Below are 18,812 nucleotides of genomic sequence, written 5' to 3' on the forward strand. Positions count from 1 at the left end.
CATCTGTGGTGTTTGTCAAAAATCCAGAGCCAAGGGCAGCACCCTTGCCCCCTGAATCAGAAACCACAACAGAGACTATTGCATGTTGTTGGTGAGAATAAATACTGAAATAATCTCTTTTGAGGACAGTTTAAAAGTATTTGTTAGCTTTAATTTTAATTAGTATTTATTTATTTGAAAGGCAGAGAGACAGAGACCTCCTTTCCATGGGTTTACTCCCCAAATGCCTGCAACAGCTGGGGCTGGCCAGGCCAAATCTGGGAACTGGGGACTCAGTCTGGGTCTCCCACACAGGTGGCTGGGACTCAACTACTTGAGCCGTCACCTGCTGCCTACTGAAGTGACCAAATGTACCTTAGACCCAACGCCTCCACGGCTGCAGCTCTCTCTGGCAGATGCAGATACCCTGGCACCGTGTAAAGGGTTAGTTCAGGTTACTCACGGCAGCCTTGCTTGTAATAAGGAAAAGTGGGAAATGATCCAGGTGTCCAGCAACAGAGTTCCCACACAAGGGAACATTACTCAAGTATTAGAAAGAATGAGCCACTTCTCTGTGTAATGCTATGAAGAGAGCTCCTGTAAATGTCATCGAATTGGGAGGAAAGGCATAGAATGAGAGAGTGCATAGCACCCCATTTTGGATGAACCTGCTAAGCCACTACCCCGTGTGTGTGGAAGAAAGGGGAGAAAATAAGAATAAATACTTGTGTTTTTTATGACTCACGTGAAGCAATACTGGATGGTTAAATAAACTAATAAAAATTATGCAGTAGTTATCAGTTGCTAGGGGACAAGCTACTCCCAAAGCTAGCAGCTTTAAACAGCAAACATTTGTGATCTCACACAGTGTCTGATGGTCTGGGGTCTGAGAGGAGCTCTGCCAAGTGCTTCAAGCTCAGGGTCTCTCGGGAGGCCTGGGCTTCTCGCTTGGAGCTCAACATCCACTTCCAAGCGCACTTGTGTGTGTGTTGCAGGGCCCCAGATTCTCACAGATTCTGTTTGGCTGGAGGCTACAGTTCCTTGCAACATGAGCCTTTCCACAGAGCTGCTCACAACAGGGCTATCCCCAGGGCGAGTGACCAAGAAGTGGGAGTGAGCTCACGCAGGGCAGGAGCATCCAAGACAGAAGCCCCAGTGTCTCTGATAACTTGAGAAGAGACGGTGCTCTTGGCCACCCAGACCCACAGTGCGGGAGGGGACTGCACGGATGTGTGCATGCGGGGAGACGGGGATATTTTAATGTTCGTTTATTCATTTTCATCAGCTGGACGTCGCTGGATTCTGCTGGCACTCCTCTGCAGGGGAGAGATGCCCTTTGCGTATCTCACTTTTCAGCCATGCACCTGCTTGACCTTAGAGTGTCATTTCTGCAGGTGGCTCTGACGCACGTCTGACACCGAGACCTCACCTGCTGTCTCTTGAGCAGATGCTCTAGGGGTGAGACAGGAAAAGGTCACAAAATGCTCCATGTGCTTTTAAAGCATGCACACAACGAAAATCCCAGACCGCTACTAATGACAAAGCCCAGGAGAACTGCAAACAGGCTAAGGGTTCCTGGAGAGTCCAGGGTTGAGGATGCGCCCTGTGGGCACCCAGCTTCCCACTCAGCAGCAGCGTCTGCACCTGCAGGCTGGGACCGCTGTGGCTCAGGGAAGCCCGGGTGAAGAAGACTCTCGCTGGCTGTCCAAGGTGAAAGCCTGGGCTGAGGACAGAGCAGGCTCCAGGATGCAAGGGCGTACTCAGAGGCGTCTGTCTGGATGATGGCTTGACAAACCTGACCGGAAAGAGCTCTAGCTATTTTGTTGCCCTGGAAAATGCACTATCTGTGTTATGATGGAGGAGTGATACAAGCTCACCTCTGCCACCAAGGATCACTCAAGTGTGCTCTCTGCTCACTCTGTCCACGAGGACTACCCACGCTATCAGGAAACGCTCTCCATGACTAATGAGTATAGGACATGCCCAGAGAGGGTGGACAGGCGGCCCCGGCTCTGTTTGGAATCTCTTCTGCAGCTATAATTCACTTAACAACATTTTCCCTTTGTTCAGAGAGTTTGGCAGCTCTTCTGCCCCAGGAAAGACAGGCAAAATCCCCTTCGTGTTTGAAAGCTTACTTGAGAGTATAGCAACGTGGTGGAGTCAGAACACAACATGGGATTTATTGTCATCAGATAATATTTTTAGTCCAGTTCTTCCGTTTCCTAATAATTGGCGTTGGCAAGCCCTTAACATTCCCAAACGAGATCTTCTCTCGTTGGTAAATGAGAGGAACAGCAGCTGCCTTAACCAATCACGGGCAGCTGTGAGGACTCCCCTCCAGAGGGAATACTGCAAAAGGCTTTACAGAGACAGCGTGTGGTTTGTGCCTGCTTATAAGATGCACCCTGCGCTTTGGGATCTTGATTTAGTAACCGATGCTTATCCATCGTGAGAGTTCTACTCAGTCTGAAACTCAGTCTGGTTCTTCTAAAAGGTCACTGCCCACCTGGCCTCAATATCAAGCTTTGAAAACCTCAGCCTAGGAGGTGGGGCTTTGGCACAGTGGTTAAGACATTGCTTGGGATGCCCATGTACCATATCCGTGTGCCTGGGTTCAAACCCCAGCTCTGCTGCCGATTGTAGCTTCCTACTAATGTGCGCCCTGGGAAGCGGCTGTGATAGCTCAAGTAGCTGGGTCCCTGCCACTCACGTGGGGGGCCTGGATTAAATTTCCTTCTCCCAGCTCCACTCTGGCCATTGTGGGCATTTGGGGAGTGGACTGGTGGATGGAAGCTCTATTTGTCTGTCTGTCTGTCTGTCTGTCTCACTCTCTGTTTGCCTTCCAAATAAGTAAAAAAAACTTAACACGAAACTGAAAATCAGCCTGATTTTTACAGGTGCACAAATCTGGTCCCTGACAAGTCTCCCAGCCCCACGGATGGCAGTGCCGCCCTTTAGAGGCTCGGTTCAGTGACCTCGTAGCCATTCTTTACACCTCTGTCCCGTGCAGACTCCTGTTGTCAGTCCATCAACGAAACTTGCGGGCTCCACCCTCAAAACCCAGCCACAGTCTGGATGCTTCTTACCAGCCTGACGCGGGCCAGCAGGATTGTTAGAGCAGGCAGCTCCCTGCTCTCCAGGCTCCAGCCTCACCCATGCTGCACTCCGTGCAGAGCAGCTGTTTTCAGAAGAAGTCGGGTCCGGGTGCTGCACCGCTGGAAACCCCGCAGCGACCACCCTGCTCACACAGATCTGACCTCTGCCTGTGAATCCCGTGTGATCTGACCCACCAGCATTACTGGCCTCGACCCCTGCCTGGCTCTGGGGTGCTCCCCCTAGCCTCTAGCAACTCCTTGTCTTTCTTGAAATGTGCTAAGCAGGTTCCTACCTCTGCTGCCCCACCTTCGTGAAAATAGGCTTTCCCGGACAACCCACGTACTTCTGTCTTCCCGGGGCTGTGCTCTGTCACTTACCTGACCGCACCACGTGAAATGGCTGTCCTCCTACTCCCCGGCCCGATGGCCTCTGTGTTCCCCAGATCTAGCTTTTTCTCCCCTGGACTTTTCCCCACCTGCTGTTTCATACATGTGTTTATCTGTTGTTTGTCTTCTGTGCACCCCCACATGCCCCTGACACCTGCCATGCGTAAGCTTCAGGAAAGCAGAAATGTTGTTTTATTCACTGCTAAATCACCAGAGTCTAGAACAGTGCCTGGTTCAAAGTAGGGACTCAAGACGTGTTTGTGGGCCAAGTAAATGAATTGAATGAGTGCATTTCCTAAATGTGATGTAATGTATATATATACACACACACACACACACAGACATGCATATGTACCTAAGTAGATATGTAGATAACTTGCAGTTATATAGTGAAGTTGAACTTATTTATCATATTTATAGTTCATTTATATCGCTCGTTTTGCAAATTGTCTTCTTGTCTTTTGCTCATTTTCCCTGGAGAAGTGATTACCTTGTTTTATCTGTGTGTATTCTCTCTGTACTAAGATTTTTTTCTCATAGACTGCTTTCTGTTCTGAAATATGCAGAGTAGGATAGTGATTATTTTAATGTAACGTGTCTGAAATGTCTTTTATGATTGGATAAGCCACTAATGTATGCATCTTTTCTTCTGTTTCTCTTATTCCAATCTGATCCTCAGAATTGGATGCGTGTGCTCTGGGGGACCATGGCTGCGAGCATTCCTGTGTAAGCAAGGAGCACTCGTTTGTGTGCCAGTGCTTTGAAGGGTATCTACTCCGCGAAGACGGGAAGACCTGCAGAAGTAAGTTTCTACTGCAGCTGGCGCTCGTGACTTTCACATCACTGTGCTGGTCTCTGTGTCAACCAGTCAGTGTCATACGCTGAAGTTAATGTGGGCTCCCAGGTGGAATTCTGGGACAGAAAAAGGACATTGGGCAAAAACTAAGTAAATGGACTTTAGTTACTTTAGTAACTTTAGTTAATGTATCAGTTTGAATTCATTAATTATAAAAAATGTGCCCTACTAATGTAAGATGTTAATGATGGGGAAATGAGGTATAGGGTATATGAGGATTCTCTACCATCTTTTCAATATTTCTGTTAATGTAAAACTGTCCTAAAAATAAAGTATATTAAGCAAAAAAAAAAAAAGGACAAAAAAAGTCAATGCCAAAGCCATGACTGAACTTTGTCACATATGTGCTTTGGGGCAGAAACAGCAGTTTAGCTGTTGCAGAAAGTCGTACAAGGGTATTTCCAAGGGGTCATGGAAAAAATGGAATTAAATGATAAGTTGATTTTGGTGCAAGAACATTGAAATCCATGCATAGTTTTTTCATTATGCATTTTCCATAAGCTTTGATAGCCGTGGTACAGTGAAAAATGTAAGTAAGCCACTTTCTAGCTCTGCCCTTTATTAGCTGGGAAAGTTGCTTAATTTCTCTGAACCTCCATTTATTTATCTTTAATAATGTTACTGTCACTGCTGTTATTATTTGGGTGGTGACATCTGTCATGGAGATGACCTTGTGATAAGGCCGCTCTTACATTCAGAGGGCAGATTCTCTTAGACGCTGGGGCCTGTGACCAGCCTGCCTAGTGCAAGCAGCCTTAGAGTGATTCACGGCTGTAAGTTCCAAAACACATCTCTCTGTGGTCAAAGCGGGGCGAGTAGCCCTGAGCCAGTGATTTGCAACCCTATCAGTCATCTTTTTCTCAGGCTCCTAGAAGCACATTCCTTAGAGTGACTCATGTGACACTATTTGAAGAAAAGATGGCTAACTAGAATTATCACTCTCATTTTTCAGGCAGGAAAGCTAAGTGATTCTCCTAAGCCATATTTTATGTTGGGGACCAAGCCAAAATCAGATTTCAGCACTGTTCATCCAAACTGAGGTTCAGTCTCCTAAGTAATCATTTCAACAGGGTTTCCATTCGGGGATCAGAAACCCCGGCTGCAGAAAGCCTGTGGTTTTGTAGTGCACTTTTATGAGACCCCAAAAGTAGGTGCTGGCGGATGACGGTGCCGATGACCATAAGAAACCTTGAAGACTTAGCCTGTGCTCAGCGTGGCCGTTCTGCTCACCGAAGACCACGGCTGAGGGGCCGGTACCTCCAAGGGCAGCTCCGTGTCACCTGTCGAGGCAAGGTTGTAGTAACGTGCACTGCTGTCCCCAGGGAGAGATGTCTGCCGAGACACGGAGCACGGCTGTGAACACATCTGCGTGAACCGTGGCGACTCGTACATCTGCAGGTGCTTGGAGGGGTTCCGGCTCGGTGAGGACGGGAGACGCTGCAGAAGTAAGGAGCCTGCAGGCGCGCTCAGATAATTCCAGAGGCGCACTCAGTCTTTCAGTTCTTTGTTTGTTTGTAACCAGTGTCACTAATATAAGTTCCAGCTCTGGGCACTTTGAAAGTGTTTCGATCAAGATCAGTCCAGGGGACCTTCCTGCCCCAGGAGTGTCGGGCCTCTTTACCTGTGTGCCTGTGCCCTCCGCTGTGGGCCCTTCCCCAGTAGCTGCATGGATGCCCAGAGCCTCGGGCAGCGCCTGGCTCGTCCCTGCCAGCAGTCGCTACAGGATCACAGGATAATCACAGGCCTTTGTCTTCTGGGCCTTACAGTGAGGGGAAAGGGTTGGAGAAGGGTTGTATATTTCTTTTTTTATTCTGTTTTCTATATTATTTGCTGCTGTAGCTCACTCGGAACAGACTGTGAGAGTTTAGTTAATATATTTGGGTTCCCCAGGGAAACATAGTATATGCGGTTGTGTGTGTGTGTGTATGTGTACACATATATGGGGGGGAGGAAGGGGGGGAGAGAAAAGATGGACTTAAGAGATTGGTTCGTACGATGCTGTGGCTGGCAGGTGTGTGTGCAGAGCAGGCTGGAGACTCAGGGAAGACTTGATATTACAGCTGGTGTCCAAAGGCCATCTGGAGGCCAAATCCCCTCTTGCGTGAGACACCTTCGTCTTTTTCCCTGGAGGCCCACCTACCTGATGGGGGGCTGTCTGTTTACTCCAAGCTGTTAATTCAATTGTTAATCACACCCAAAAGTTATCTTCGTAGAACACTGAGGCTGGTGTTTGACCAAGCAGCTGGGGATCATCCCCTAGCCAAGGAGACCCATAAAATGAACCATCCCTGTGCCCACTGGAAGCCAGAGGTATTGGCACCCCTGTTTAGGGACACAGGTGTTGGAAGCAGCACAGGGCGGAGATTTTATTCCACTGTGAGATTCTGGCTGTTCATCCTCCTTTGGGGGTTTGGACAACGTCTGCTTGCTTGCGTGACTGTGCCCCAGGGAGCAGTGGTGCCTTTTGAGTTAGGCCAAATAAGCCTGTTTGCTTCTGGGGTTGATGTGTGGAGGTCTCCTCCCAGACTCCACTGAGATAACTGGGGGTTCCTACAGGCTAGCAAAGCAGGGTTGGGGGGAGGGGAGGCCATCACCCTCATTCCTCCACCACAAAGAGGGGCTCCTCCCCTTCCTGGGGATTCTCTTGGAGCAGCTGACTCCATGGATGTCCATGATACCAAGGCTCAGCTCTGCAGGGTTCCTGCACCGTGCTGGGTTTTAGGTAAACCCTGAAGCGTCCCTTCTGCAGAGCACATGTGTTCCGTCTGCCTGAGCCACTCATTCCTGCTTTCATTCCTGCAAACACGCACAGAGGGACAACATTTACTGCTCCTTATGGTGAGCGGTTTACACACGGCACAGCTTCTGCCGCTGCAGTTTGATCCCTAAATCGAATTCCACCATTCCCACCCTACAGGGGTAGGGAACCTTTTTTTCTGCCATGAGCCACTTGGCTATTTATAAGCATCATTCACAATTCATACAAAATTATCCACCGAAAAATTAACCCGCTGTAGATTTATTGAATATTGAGTCCCGCCCGTGGTTGCCTTGGCGGGGCCAGAACGGTTGATTTCACGGGCCTCATACAGCCCACGGGCTGGCCGTTCCCCACCCCTGTGAGGAATCTGCAGGCACTGGCTCAGGTGTTGAGTAAAGTCTCTCCTCTCAGAGGGCTAATGACAGAAAAGGGCCGCAGGCTTTCATTGATGCCTCGGCAGTGCTGGGCGACCCCGGGCCTGTGAGGGAAACTCGGAGATGTGCGTCTCTGTGTGTACAACAGGTGCATCCCTCCTGTCGGGGGATGATGTGGGGATTAAAGGGCTGTGAGTGTTCTGAAGGGGTTCAAACGCCTCACCCATGAGACAATCGGAACGCAGTGTTTGGAATCTCTATGGGAAAAAAAAAAAGTGAAGCCGGCCACCCACCCTCCCATCAGTCAGGCTTGGGTGGGCTTCACCCTCACCTTGGCCTCTCCAAGGTTTCGGCAGAGGTGGAGTTTGGAAAGAAGGACTTCTGTGTGTCATCTCACCAGCGTGCTTCTCCCTGCTGGGATCGCTCACCCTCCCTCCCACCCCCGCCCTTTTCCTCAGGGAAGGACATCTGCAAATCCACCCAGCACGGCTGCGAGCACGCATGCGTGAATCAGGGCGACTCCTACGTCTGCAAGTGCTCAGAGGGGTTTGTTCTCGCCGAGGACGGAAGACGGTGCAAGAGTAAGCGCTCGGAACATGGCAGTCGGCTTGGGTTGGGTTTTGGAGCGCCTGCTTTCTGGGGTGTTTTCAGGTAGCAAGTCCCTCACCGATGCTTCTCTCCTGAATAGAAATGTGTGTGCACCAATGCAGAACGGGGCAGAGACCGGTTAGCTGCAGAATCTGCAGAAACGCTTGGTGTTAGTTGACAGTAAGTTCTTTCATCAGCCAAAAGGCCAGGGTGATCTTAGGCTGAGGGAGCGAGGGAGACGGCGCTCTGCTCTGTAAGGGAGAATCACATTCAGTCCTGGGCATGGAATTTTAGAAACAGGGGTGGCTACCAGCGTGAAACATAAAAAAAAAAAAAAAAAAAAAAAAAGCCACCAGCAAACAAACCTGGAAAGAGTTAGCTATTTTGTAACCTGCAGTGCTGGCATCCTGTATTGGATCTCACTCTGCTGTTCTCCTGCTGTTTCCTATGTTCACGTGTCCTGGAGAAGCCTTTGTGCGTGCAGGCCGTGGTGCGGGTCCTATTCTGCAAGGAAAGAGTGGGGTAGAGGAGAGCACAGACTCGCTGCCAGAAAATCATCCCCGTGTTTCTGAGATCTGCTGGAGAGCCACGTGCATGCCACTTGAGTTTGGGGTTGGTTTGGTTGGTTTTGGTTGATTCAAAAACAGGCTCCGAGTGTCAAGGAATCTCTGAGTTGGCCTTGCCCCCTTCACTAATACAAGATCTGTAGGTTGAGTAAGGAGGACAAGCACTTCATGGAGAAAGAGGAGACCAGCTCAGCACCCACAGGAACCACGGTCATGTTCACAGGCCCTACCAGCCAAGCTTAGGGATGCTTCTGCCTGTGCGTGTGTGTGTGTGTGTGTGTGTGTGTGTGTCTTCACTTGCTCATATCATTGTGCTTCACTTTCAAAGGTTACACAGCTCTTGATGTAGCAGAGAGAAAGTTATGTCGCAAGCTATAGACTATTGGAAATGACATCATCCATTTGGGATCTGTAGATTTTTCTTAAGCAGCCCTGAATAACAAAAAAAATCTCTCCACACCCAAATTGCTTAAGTATTTGCTTACCTTTGCTTTTAATCTCTCTTTTACTGTCAGTCATCCGAGTTGCCCCAAGAGCTTTGGTGTAGATAAAGAATTCATGACAATCGCTCATTTTTAAGCATTCAAGCATCGTTACAGGGATGCTGCCAACACACACCACTTCATTCATTTAGTCCATCAACAGCCCTTATTGGACACCCATTGTGTGTCAGGCGTTAAGGTGACAGAAATGAATGAGGCCCAGTTTATGCTGAGAAGTGAGTTCACACACTCACAGAAAAGAGACACCTATCAAATGATTATTGTACGATGTGGATCCTGCATAGAGTGCATTAGGTTGTAAGCAGCTTGGTGTTAGGCATATTGCCTTGGTCAGCTTTGCAGTCCTTTTGTGCCTACTGCCTTGCACAAAGCAGATGCTCATTAAAGACATTTTAGGCTACACAGACAATGAGCACTAGCTGGGGCACCAGGAAAGCGCCTTGGAAGAGGTGATGGTCAAGCTGAATTTTAAGAAGCTCCTTCTTGAATGCAAGCAGAACGCCAGTACTTGTGTCCTGTCACCCTCCTTTAGTGAAGCTGTAGGGACCTTTTGGGTGTTGTCAGGCCCTTAGAGGTATTCTGCACACAGCCCTCCACCACCCTGGACCTAGCTGTTGGTGATCCAGCATATGGTGTGTGCCAGTTTCCTAGATGATTTATACATCTGCTGTGATTTGTACAATTTGTACACTTTTCTTGAGAAAAATTTAATTTTTATCATTTTGACAATACAACACACAAACACACAAAAGCAAATCTAAAAACTACTGTTGAGGAGAGGACATTTGGCACAGCAGGAAAGACACTGCTAGCGATGCCTGCATCCCATGTCAGAGTGCCTGGGTGTGAGTCCTGACTCCACTTCCAAATACAGCTTCTTGCTAATGCACACCCTGGGAGGTGGCAGATAATGGCTCAAGTGCTTGGGCCCCTGCCACCCATGTGGGAGACATACATTGAGTTCCAGGCTCCTGGCTTCAGCATAGTCCTGGCCTAGCCCAGCCCTGATTATTGTGGGTATTTAGAGAGTGACCCAGCAGATGGAAGAGCTGTGTCTTGCTCTCTCCATCTTTAAAAATAAATGAAAATAAATAAATAAAAATCTAAAAAATAAAATCATGTCAGAGACTCCGAGTTTCATTGGGAGGAAAAAAAAATATTGTTGTTTGTAACCCTCCCAATTCCTCTTGTCTGTCTTGTGCTTTTTCTAAAGAAGCTCAAAAGTGGTTCCTCTAACTGAAGCCTAATTGTCTTCCACTCTTGGGCACGGACGAGTTATCACCGTGGGGCCGTGTCAGCTGTCTTTGTATTTCCGCAGGATGCACTGAAGGCCCACTGGACCTGGTCTTTGTGATCGACGGATCCAAGAGCCTCGGAGAAGACAACTTTGAGATTGTGAAGCAGTTCCTCACGGCCATTATAGATTCCTTGGCAGTCTCCCCCAAAGCTGCCAGGGTGGGGCTGCTCCAGTACTCCACGCAGGTCCGTGCCGAGTTTACCCTGAGGAGCTTCAGCACGGCCAAAGACATGAAGAAAGCTGTGGCCCACATGAAATACATGGGCAAGGGCTCCATGACGGGGCAGGCCCTGAAACACATGTTCGAAAGGAGTTTCACCCAACTGGAAGGGGCCAGGCCTCTCTCTGCACGGGTACCCCGAGTGGCCATCGTGTTCACCGACGGACGGGCTCAGGATGACGTCTCCGAGTGGGCCAATAAGGCCAAGGCCAATGGTAAAAAGGGGTGCAGCTCAGGTTTCTTAAACTCACTGGGAGGGCACAGCGGGCCAGAGGAGTGAGATTCTTGGAAGGTACAGACAGGCCTCCTGTCAATCTCCATTCCTCAGTTTACCAAATGACCACCTAGCACGGGGCTGGACTGGAGTTACGTAAAGTGCTCACAAGGGATGAGCGGGGCTTGCAGCCTGGGAAGCTGGGGTACCCAGCCCACAGCAGGTACGAAATCACCGACTGTGATTTCCTGGCCAGAGTGTGACTGCCCGTGGAGAGAACCACCCACCGCGCGGGCTCCTTATCTCAGACGAATACACAGGTTCCCAAATGCTGGGCTGCTTGCTTTAGGACCACTTCCAGAACGTGTTACAGATAGGTTCCTGGTGGGAACTTGACTGAGACGTGTGCGTGGTTACGGATGCATGTGGGTTTTTTCTTCTAACCAGTGCTTCCCGTGAACACTCTGAAAATGCAGTAGCCCCAGGATAGAGAATATGCCGGTGTTGGCAGGCAGCAGAAGGTAGCTTCTGAGACAGGCAGACTGTCGGAGAAGGTTGTGACTCGGCTCTGGCCGCTGAGCAGAGCCCAGCCTGTTCCCTGAGCTCCTCCTGGCCTCGTGGATGATGCAAGGAGGGACCTGAGCTGTGTGGATGTGAAGTGGGGGGAGGGGCACGAATGGCTTTGGAAGGAAGTGCAGAGGCGAGGATGGGTGGTGGAGGTGGCTTATGGTGGTGTCTGGGGGAGCTGGGCAGACTGGAGGCTGTGGAGTAGTTTGCTCAATGCCACCTCCTTTAGGACTTGTTGGGGCACACTGCTGTCGCAGGTCCCAAAAATGTCTGCATGGACCACAGCCTCACCCGAGCTCGGGGCCTGGACCAGGCCCAGCATAGAGTAGACGTGGGCCCAGTACCTGGAGATGAATGGACACGGGCTGAAAGTACTGCAGCCCAGCGGTGCACGCCGCTGCGCACGGCAAGGCTGTCTCCGTGAAGGAGGCCGCTGCCTGCTGTTGTCTACCTCACTGTGCACTCATGTTGTTCCTGGCCCGGGACAGCGGTGGCCACATGGTGTGTGCTGCCCTGAGTCATTGAAGTGGACTGTCAAACTGGCTGTTCACACCACACCAGCCTGCTAGTCACGTCAACCCCGTGGGCCTCTGGCTTGCACTCGCACAGAGTATTGGGCAGAGAGCAGGCATTGGCACAGCGGTTAACCCTCATCCCACATCTGAGTTTCTGCTTCGATTCCTGGCTCTCCTTCTGATCCGGCTTCTTACTAATGTGCACCCTGGGAGGCATCAGGAATGGTTCACATACTTGGGTCCCTGCCACCCACGTAGGAGACCCAGATGGAGTTCTAGGCTTCTGGCTTCAGCCTGGCCCAGCCCTGGGTGTTGTAACCATCTGGGGAGTGAACCAGCATGGAAAAAGTATTAGGGGAGGCATCTCTGTGAACCCTTTTATTTGTTTTGCTGAGATTAATCTGCCTGACGCCTTCCCCATTCAGATTTCCACAGATCACACAGAAACAGGTAGTATATTTATTTGGTTCTTGAATCAGCAGGATTTAGCTGAGATTACAACTTCTAATGTATTTAATTACCCTTGTGTAGTTAACACAATCTTAAAATAGTAGATAGCCTTTTTAGAAAGTTGTGTGTAAAGTCCCCGGGCTCCCACGCAAATATGCTGAACTTGGCTGTGGACCTTCCACAGACTCAGAGCAAGGCATAACCCTTGCCCTTGGCTCAGAGCCATTTTTGCATTGGGGGAAAAAAAAAAAAAAAAAAAAAAGGTAGTCTAATGAATTAGCCAGAAAAATATATCAGTGCTGCAAAGTGTTGAAATCAAGCAGAACTTAGTTCGTACTGTGTTTTGCTTTCAGATGAAGTGTATGAGCAGGTGGGAGCAGAGGAATCTAACAATTTGTTTTAGAAAAGCTCTTGGAGCTGTGTCCTATCCCCGTGGAAATCTAAGGTCGATCCTGGGTTAGTTCCTTTTCCTGATGTGGGGGTCTCCAGGGGGCTGCAAGTTCTCCTTGTAGCTCAGCATCCCCCCAAGACTGTGTCCTCCCATGAGAGGTGGACAGCAGGCAGCTTCCCTTGTCTCGGGTCATTAGGATGCCCTTCCTGTGCCTTTGAGAAGTAGAAAGGAAGTTAAGTTACAAGGACACTGACGGACCTGCTTCACAGACTTCCAGAAGAGTCTCCTGTGTAAGCCGTAAGAGAGCGTTCTTTCCCGCTTGTCCAGGAAGCTAAGGGAAACGTTGACGAGCTGTGAGCTAACCCTGGCCAGGGCTGAACAACAGGGCAGTGGTTTAGCTCCCTTGCTTCTCCCAGATGCCTCCCCTCTCCCTTAGATCCCTCTGTTTTGCTTAAAATAAAAATGACCAAAAAAAATATTAAAGGAGCATTCATATATACCCCTCACATCACACCACTTAGTATCTGGCTGCTTTGGGAGCAGGACACACGGCTCCGTCCGCCTTGTTCTGAATGTTCTCTGCACCGTAGGTATCACCATGTATGCTGTTGGGGTGGGGAAAGCCATAGAGGAAGAACTACAAGAGATCGCCTCTGAGCCCACAGACAAGCATCTCTTCTATGCCGAAGACTTCAGCACGATGAACGAGATAAGCGAGAAACTGAAGATGGGCATCTGTGAAGGTAGTGTAGAGATTCTCAACGCACTCCTCCTCCAGAGTGCTCAGAAAAGCGCCTCCCCCGAGGGCAGGGCCGGTGATACCTGGAAAGCCAGGCATTACAAGGGGGAAGTGGGGACAGAGCAGGGGACAAAGGCTACCGCTGCTGGCGTGCTAGGTGCAGTGCCGGTGTGCTGACTCCTCCCCGGAACGCCACAGAGATGGCCATGTAACTAGGAAACCATCAGAAGCTAAATCAGGAGAGCTGAAGGCCGCTGCAGGAAGCCCCGTATTGGAGTGGAAGGGGATGGCAGTCCTTGCAAGGCCACGACTGAAAGTGTAAGGCGCGCCTCCCTGTGCGGACTGTAGACCACCGGGTGACGTGCAGGGGTGCCATGCGCACTGTTCCCCAGGCCGCTAACGAGTAGCGCCGGGTGTGCTTCCACAAAGCAGCTCTGCCCAATTTTCCTTCGACTCACGTCCAGGTTCAGTCACCATTAAAAGCCAGTCTAAGCCATGGATCTCACTCCTCCAGAGCAAAGAATTCTGGGATGAAGGGGAACCAGAGAGGCAGGGCCGGTTAGAGTCCTTTGAGTACATCCTGCTTGACCTCTTGGCTGCTGGGATGCCTCAAGGAGCCGCTGCCATTGCAGCATGATGCTTCCAGACCCTCAGCTTTCTTTCTACCCTACTTTCTGACATGACCTTTGCAGGAGGGGAGTCTTAAAACAAGTTCATGTACTTAAAGGGTCCTGGCTTCTCTTCCTGGAGACAGCTGCCCTCGTGAGGTCGTAGATAGCATAGCAACCGATTGCTTTGCACTTCTGGTGTTGCCAAATGAAACTGTAGATCCCTGGTTTATGGCAGGCAGCCAGGGAGTTGGTCTGGGACCTGCTTCCTGAAGCTCACGTGCATACACGTGGACAACCATCACTCCTCTTGGTCATCTGTTTCTGTTTAGCTCTAGAAGACGCTGATGGAAGACAAGACTCCCCAGCAGGGAATCCACCAAAGAGGGGTCACCAGCCAACAGGTAAATTTTAGAAAGCAGTGTTTCCAGAATCTTCCATGGGTGCCTCCACCGTGGTTTCTCTCCAGGTGAGAGTGGGAAAGAAGTGAAAATAAGTAAGATTTAAATGATGTTCATTGGAGCCTTCTCCCTCCATCAGATAGGATTCCCTGACCGTTACTTTGAGCTGTGGTTGGTGACTGGCTGCTCTGTGACAGTCTCTTTGCCATTAGCATATCCCAGAGTAAAGCTCTGTACCAAGTGTACCAAGTTCTAAGAAGACCAAGTACCTTGCTGTGCTGATGGCTGTTCTGCAAACCCCAAGGAGTTAAGGGTGGGATGAGCATTTGAAACCCACATCCCATATCAGAGTGCCTGTTCAAGTCCTGGTCCTGGCTCCACTTCTGATCCAGCTTCCTGCGGATGTGCAAGGACGTGGGTCCCTACCACCCATGAGGGAGACCCAGACTGAGTTGTAGGCTCTGGGCTTTATCTTGCTCAAACTAAACTATTGTGGACATTTGGGAAGTAAACCAATGATGGACTCTCTCTCATGTCTCCCCCCCCCCTTTAAATATTTATTTATTTATTTGAAAGGCAGAGTTACAGAGAGGCAGAGGCAGAGAGAGAGAGAGAGAGAGAGAGATGTCTTCCATCTGCTGGTTAACTCCTGAAATGGCCACAGTGGCCAGAGCTGGGCTGATCTGAAGCAAGGGCCCTGGAGTTTCATTCGGGTCTCCCACATGGGTGCAGGGGCCCAAGCATTTGGGCCATCTTCCACTGCTTTCCCAGGCATATCAGCAGGGAGCTGGATTGGAAGTGGAACAGCTGGGACTTGAATTGGTGCCCATATGGGATGTCAGCACTGCAGATGGCAACTTTACCTGCTATGCCACAGCACTGGCCCTCTTTCTATCTTTCAAGTAAAGTGCAAATATGTACATGTTTTTTATAAAGCAGGTTTGACTTCAGTTTCTTTCTCCTTACAGAATCTGAGCCCGTCACCATAAATATCCGAGACCTCCTTTCCTGTTCTAATTTTGCAGTGCAGCATAGGTACCTGTTTGAAGAAGACAGTCTGTCACGGACGACTCAAAAACATTTCCATTCAACAACATCTCCAGGTAATTCCAAGTACAGTGTTCTTATCAGATCGCTTGATAGCCTTCCAACTTGCCAACAAAGTGAGCTTAAAGAAGGAAGCAGGAAACAGGGTCAAGGCAAAGAGGAGAAAGGACTGAAGTAAAACGAGAACCAAAAAGTAAATAAATAAACTAAGAGAAACTGGAGTGGTCTTCCCCGCTAAGGCACGCGGAGGCCTCTGCCAGTGTCAGGAGCACACAGAGCCTCTCCTGGGATTTCCTTGGCCTGGCCTGGCTGTGTGCAAAGAGCTGAGCCCTTCTTCCCTTATGGTTTCCCCTGTATGCTGATTCAGCCCTGTTATTATGCGCCGGGGAGGTCTGGGCCATGAGAGAGGTGACCACTTTCCGTCTGCTTTCTCAGGAAGCCATCTGGACGAAAAACACGACCAGTGCAAATGTGAAAACCTGATCATGTTCCAGAACCTTGCGAACGAAGAAGTAAGAAAATTAACACAGCGCCATATCCTTTGCTGCTAGCATGTCTCTGTGTGGAACACAGAGAATAGTCTCAATACCTCAATACCTCCTGTATGTGGCTTTTAGCAAATGAAGGCATTCCCATGGAGTCAAGAAACAGTGGACTCTGGGGAAGAAGGCTTTTGTCTTCATCAAGCCACCTGTTGGGTGGTTGAGGCCAGGGCAGGTCAGGCTGAATGGCTGTTCCTGGGAGCTCAGCAGGAAGGCTGGGCAGCCGGGCAGCGTGCAGAATGCACACACAGCCAGACCTAGCTCGCTCTGGGCTGGGAGGATGGGGGGTGGGGAGAGACAGGCCCAGTGCCTCAAAGGCACGGTGTGTTAAGGCAAAGAATGTTCCAGAGGTTTTCAACTTGTTCTGAACACCGGGCCTTTCCTTTAGCCCCAAGTCAGACCGAGGCCACACTTGGATTCAGTTGTGTAGTTCCTGGAGGCCTGGGGGAGTGGAAGCCGGGAAGGAGGGGATTCTTTTTTTCTTTTTTTGGCCAGAGAGAGCTTTTCAATCAGCACTCTAAGAGATGAAATGTTCTACCCAGGGAACAGCAGGATCCAATGATTCATTAAAATAATAGCACAAATAGAAGGCATACTTTGGGACAATAGAGAAATGAGAATCCAGTGCTTTTAAACATTGGATGCCCTGCCAACTACTGAGAAGTCAGAATTACAGTGAGCTTACTAGAGCTTACCAAAGCTGGCCCGATGGCTGTCTCAGCGCGCATCAGCTAGTCTGTGGGGACATGGCTTAGCTGTAACTACCTCTGTGCCAGTGCTTTGTAGGATAAAGAACCGCTCAGAGCCGCCGCCTTCCTGAAAACTGGAAGCACGCGCCCCTAAGTCAAGCAAAATCATCTCTGCCAGTGGGTAGGAGAGGATGAATCTGGGCCCTGCTGCTGTGACAAGGAGCTGATGGGGTGGGGGTCTGTAGGAGTTTACAGGGAAGACAATGCTCTGTTTGCCTCCCCTTTCTGCCACCCCACTTCTGAAGATCAACTTCAGGAGAGACCAGAGAAATCTCATATGGAAGAACATGGGTCGGAGTTCCTCCAGGCTGCTACCCTTTGGCCTCTCTGCATCAGGGGTGAAGGCTCATCTCCCTTCTCTCTGCCTTTATTTGTGTCTTACTTTCCGAGGCCTGCTCACTTCAGCTTCGCCTCCTCACTACGTTCTCAGCATTGTCAGTTCTGGCTGCCAGGCGTGGGCTGTGGCAAACTCATTTACAAGCAAGAGGGTGTAAGTGAAATTTAAAAAAAAAAATTTTTTTAATGGGGGTCTGCAACATTTATGGTGCAGTGGGCTAAGCCACCACATGTAACAGCAGCCCCCCATGTGGGTGTCAGTTCACGTCCTGGCTGCTCCACTTCAGATCCAGCTCCCTGGTCATGTGCCTGGGAAAGCGCAGAAGACGATGCAAGTGCCTGGGCCCTTGCACCATGTGGGATACCCGGATGAAGCTCCAGGCACCTGGCTTTGGCCTGGCCCAGCCCTGGCCATTGAGGCCATTTCGGGAGTAAACCAGCAGATGGAAGGTCTCTCTCTGTCTCCCCCTCTCTATATAACTCTGCCTTTCATATAAATTTTTTAAAAGGACAAATTCAAATTTAGCTCTCTGGCTTTGATAATGTCAACAAGTATTTAACCTGAGATATGTTTGCTTGGATAGCAAGTCAAATGAGCTACTATAAACCACATGTCAAGGGTTTAAAATTTGTAGCAGAAATAGTGGAGGGGAGCGCCTTTTATTTTTCAGGAGTCAGATTTTTATATAAATAAATCAAGGTGTTTGAATAGAAATAAAAGTAGGCAATCCAGATTCTTCTTCCTTAACTTGAGATTTACTAGAAGAAATGACACAGAGAATGGAAGCCTTGGAAAACCGCCTGAGATACAGATGAAGACGAGAAATGATCTATTTGCATGTCATTGCATCAAGGGTCCCAAGGAAAGTAGTTCAGAGCCCCAGAGCTCAGACTATTGTTAAGTCTGTAACAAAGCAAAGCATAAAAAACGAAGCCAACATAGCCAGTTCTGAGAAAGCGGGTTTGCTGCAGAACAGAGACAAACAGGAGACACGGACTTGTGTAAACTTATTTAGAAAACTATCTTTGAGAGTTCTAAGATGAGTTTACCAAGGGAGAGTAAATAAGCTATACAAGGCGTTTTGTAATATGCTGTGGACATGATTTGCTTCCGCCTCGTGTTGCCTTAGTGTTGCAATCTCATTTGACTATAAAATAAAGTTTGCAGTCTGACTTCCGTGGAACACTGGCCATAGGACATGCTGTTTTTTTTTTATTGGACTTTACCTTGATATATGTATATGGATTTATGCATAAAATCAAAGGGCATATGTACTTGTGTAACAAGTTGGATTTTTTTATACAATATTAAAATTCACCTCAACAAATGGTATTCTGTGTACAATTCTTCGTTTAGCTTTAAGTCCAAGATATGTGTACATGAGAATCAGTAGATGAGAGCTCTGTTGCTCTGCCTTAATAAACTAATTTTTTAAGCTAATGACAAAATGTTTAGCATTATACCATTTCTGTACTTTAAAGCACATCATTAGAGGCCGGCGCTGTGGCGTAGCAGGTTAAGGCAGCCACCTGCAGTGCCGGCATCCCATAAAGGTGCAGGTTCAAGTCCTGGCTGCTCCACTTCTGGTCCAGCTCTCTACTATGGCCTGGTAAAGCAGTAGACGAT

At 49.2% G+C, this 18,812-nt stretch overlaps 1 protein-coding gene across 8 annotated transcripts in view; it reads left to right on the forward strand.

The window, feature by feature from the left end:
• Nucleotides 1–18,515, forward strand: part of MATN2 (matrilin 2) — a 152,750-nt gene extending 134,235 nt beyond the window's left edge. For 5 of the 8 annotated variants that reach the window (XM_089336359.1, XM_089336363.1, XM_089336358.1 and 2 more), the window contains 9 exons: nucleotides 4,141–4,263; nucleotides 5,640–5,762; nucleotides 7,911–8,033; nucleotides 10,428–10,841; nucleotides 13,354–13,506; nucleotides 14,443–14,514; nucleotides 15,480–15,614; nucleotides 15,994–16,091; nucleotides 17,945–18,515. In XM_089336359.1, the coding sequence (XP_089192485.1) occupies nucleotides 4,141–4,263; nucleotides 5,640–5,762; nucleotides 7,911–8,033; nucleotides 10,428–10,841; nucleotides 13,354–13,506; nucleotides 14,443–14,514; nucleotides 15,480–15,614; nucleotides 15,994–16,091; nucleotides 17,945–18,001 (1,298 nt within the window). In that variant the 3' untranslated portion in view covers nucleotides 18,002–18,515. The remainder of the gene's footprint in view (nucleotides 1–4,140; nucleotides 4,264–5,639; nucleotides 5,763–7,910; nucleotides 8,034–10,427; nucleotides 10,842–13,353; nucleotides 13,507–14,442; nucleotides 14,515–15,479; nucleotides 15,615–15,993; nucleotides 16,092–17,944) is intronic. The other 3 variants (XM_089336361.1, XM_089336360.1, XM_089336364.1) reach the window with 1 other exon arrangement.
• The last annotated feature ends 297 nt before the right edge of the window (nucleotides 18,516–18,812 follow it).

The sequence above is a fragment of the Oryctolagus cuniculus genome, chromosome 6, assembly GCF_051225735.1.
Source record: "Oryctolagus cuniculus isolate XC-2025 breed Fujian yellow rabbit chromosome 6, ASM5122573v1, whole genome shotgun sequence".
In the NCBI taxonomy this organism is placed as follows: domain Eukaryota; kingdom Metazoa; phylum Chordata; class Mammalia; order Lagomorpha; family Leporidae; genus Oryctolagus; species Oryctolagus cuniculus.